The sequence below is a fragment of the Penaeus vannamei genome, chromosome 13, assembly GCF_042767895.1.
Source record: "Penaeus vannamei isolate JL-2024 chromosome 13, ASM4276789v1, whole genome shotgun sequence".
Classification (NCBI taxonomy): Eukaryota; Metazoa; Arthropoda; class Malacostraca; order Decapoda; family Penaeidae; genus Penaeus; species Penaeus vannamei.
In genome coordinates, this window is record NC_091561.1 from 6,296,252 (window position 1) to 6,298,108 (window position 1,857).

The 1,857-nt window shown below is 31.9% G+C and overlaps 1 protein-coding gene across 1 annotated transcript in view; it reads right to left on the bottom strand.

The window, feature by feature from the left end:
- LOC113815898 (cuticle protein CP14.6-like) overlaps positions 1–100 on the bottom strand; it is a 1,447-nt gene extending 1,347 nt beyond the window's left edge. The window contains exon 1 of the mRNA XM_070129352.1: positions 69–100. Within this exon, the coding sequence (XP_069985453.1) occupies positions 69–77 (9 nt within the window). The 5' untranslated portion in view covers positions 78–100. The remainder of the gene's footprint in view (positions 1–68) is intronic.
- Positions 101–1,857: the final 1,757 nt, after the last annotated feature.

The following is a 1,857-nucleotide window of genomic DNA, read 5'->3' on the forward strand; positions in this document are numbered from 1 at the left end:
AAACGATAGGATTTTTTCCCTTTTTTCGCTTGTACAAAATCCGTAAAATAATTCTCAACGACACTCACAAACTTCATGTTGGTTGGGCGTGGATCGGAGATCGGACTGCTGTGGCGAACCAGTTGCCAGAGCCTTATATACGTGCACTAGTTCTCCTTTTGCCCATAGCTGTACTACGAATACTAAAACCTTGACATTTCCTTCGTAGTAACAGCCCCTTTGGCTCCCACTCACCTCTTATGTCATATTCTTTAGTAAATTTTTGTTACCTGTAAATAATCTGCGTGAATATGCAAGCTTTTAGACAAAGAATATCATAGTGGTAAATTGTTATAGTATTCAGAGTTCATATTTTGTAATTATTAAGCCCATGATGTATATTTCACTGTATAAAAATTCATACATGCACTCTGCAGTCATACTTTCTTGAAAATAACCATGTCTATGAGGGAAAAAATAACGTATTAACGTATATATTTTAGAGATAATTAAAGCTATACATTTGGGATTATTTGCAAGCGTATACTTCTAATTAAACAAAAAAGTATCTGATTTTTTTTTCTCAATACATTGCATACTGAATGTTGCTATTCATACACGCATATAAGCATATGCGTGTATATAAATATACATATTTATATGTTGTGCGTGTGATTATATATATATATATATATATATATATATATATATATATATATATGAGTATATACATAAATATGTATGTAAGTATATATATATATATATATATATATATATATATATATATATATATATATATATACATATGTGTGTGTGTGTGTGTGTGTGTGTGTGTATGTGTGTGTGTGTGTTTGTGTGTGTGTGTGTGTGTACATACGCGCACACACACACACACACACACACACACACACACACACACACACACACACACACACACACACACACACACACACACACACACACACAAAAGTTATACGACAATTTAAATATAGCAGACGGGACCACCTGAAGTTTTAGCTCTTCTACCGTATTGTAAGAACTAGGTAATAGCACGTAAACACACTCACATACACACACAAACACACACACACAAACAAAACACATATGTATATATGTAAATACGCACATATATGCGTGTGTGTGTGTGTGCATTTAAATAGTTTTATTTATATTTTTCATTTTTGTTCATTGTATCTTTTATTTCATGAGAATAATTAAACCTGTAATGTCTTTTTCTCTCTGCACATATATTATGTTTTTATTTCATATGTTAGTCCTGTCTGTCTGTTCCTTTATGTTATGTCACCAAATTCCATCGGTGCTGCAGGATTTTTTTCTTGGTTAATGTTTGATACATACGGTATATATAGCTTGTTTACTAATTTAGCGATGAAAGCGTTTTTAATCATATTGTAATGTAATGCAAATAAAGATCTTTAAAATTCCATCTTGATAATACTACTCACAGTAGTACCAATAATAGACACGCATACAAATACACACATGTATAGATATGTTTATATGTGTGTGTATGTGTGTACACCAAAGTACACGTTTTGGTAATGCACCATTTTTAACAGCTAGAGCTCTTTTAACTTCATCCTGGAAGTGGATGCTGATTTGGATGAAGTGTAAGACTATCTCCTCACACTTCGGTAAACAAACCATTGAATTTCAACCTGTCTATAAACTAAAGGCAAAACGTAACCCCCTAGCAACAATAATGGCGATAAAAATTATCAAAGAAATAATTAAGATAATCATAGGTATAATAAAGATGGCCATAACATATTTATCAGAACTAAAATATGAATAATGATTTGCCTAACTTGGTCCTATTATTATGAATATTACCAAGCCACGGGTTATGAAACAAAG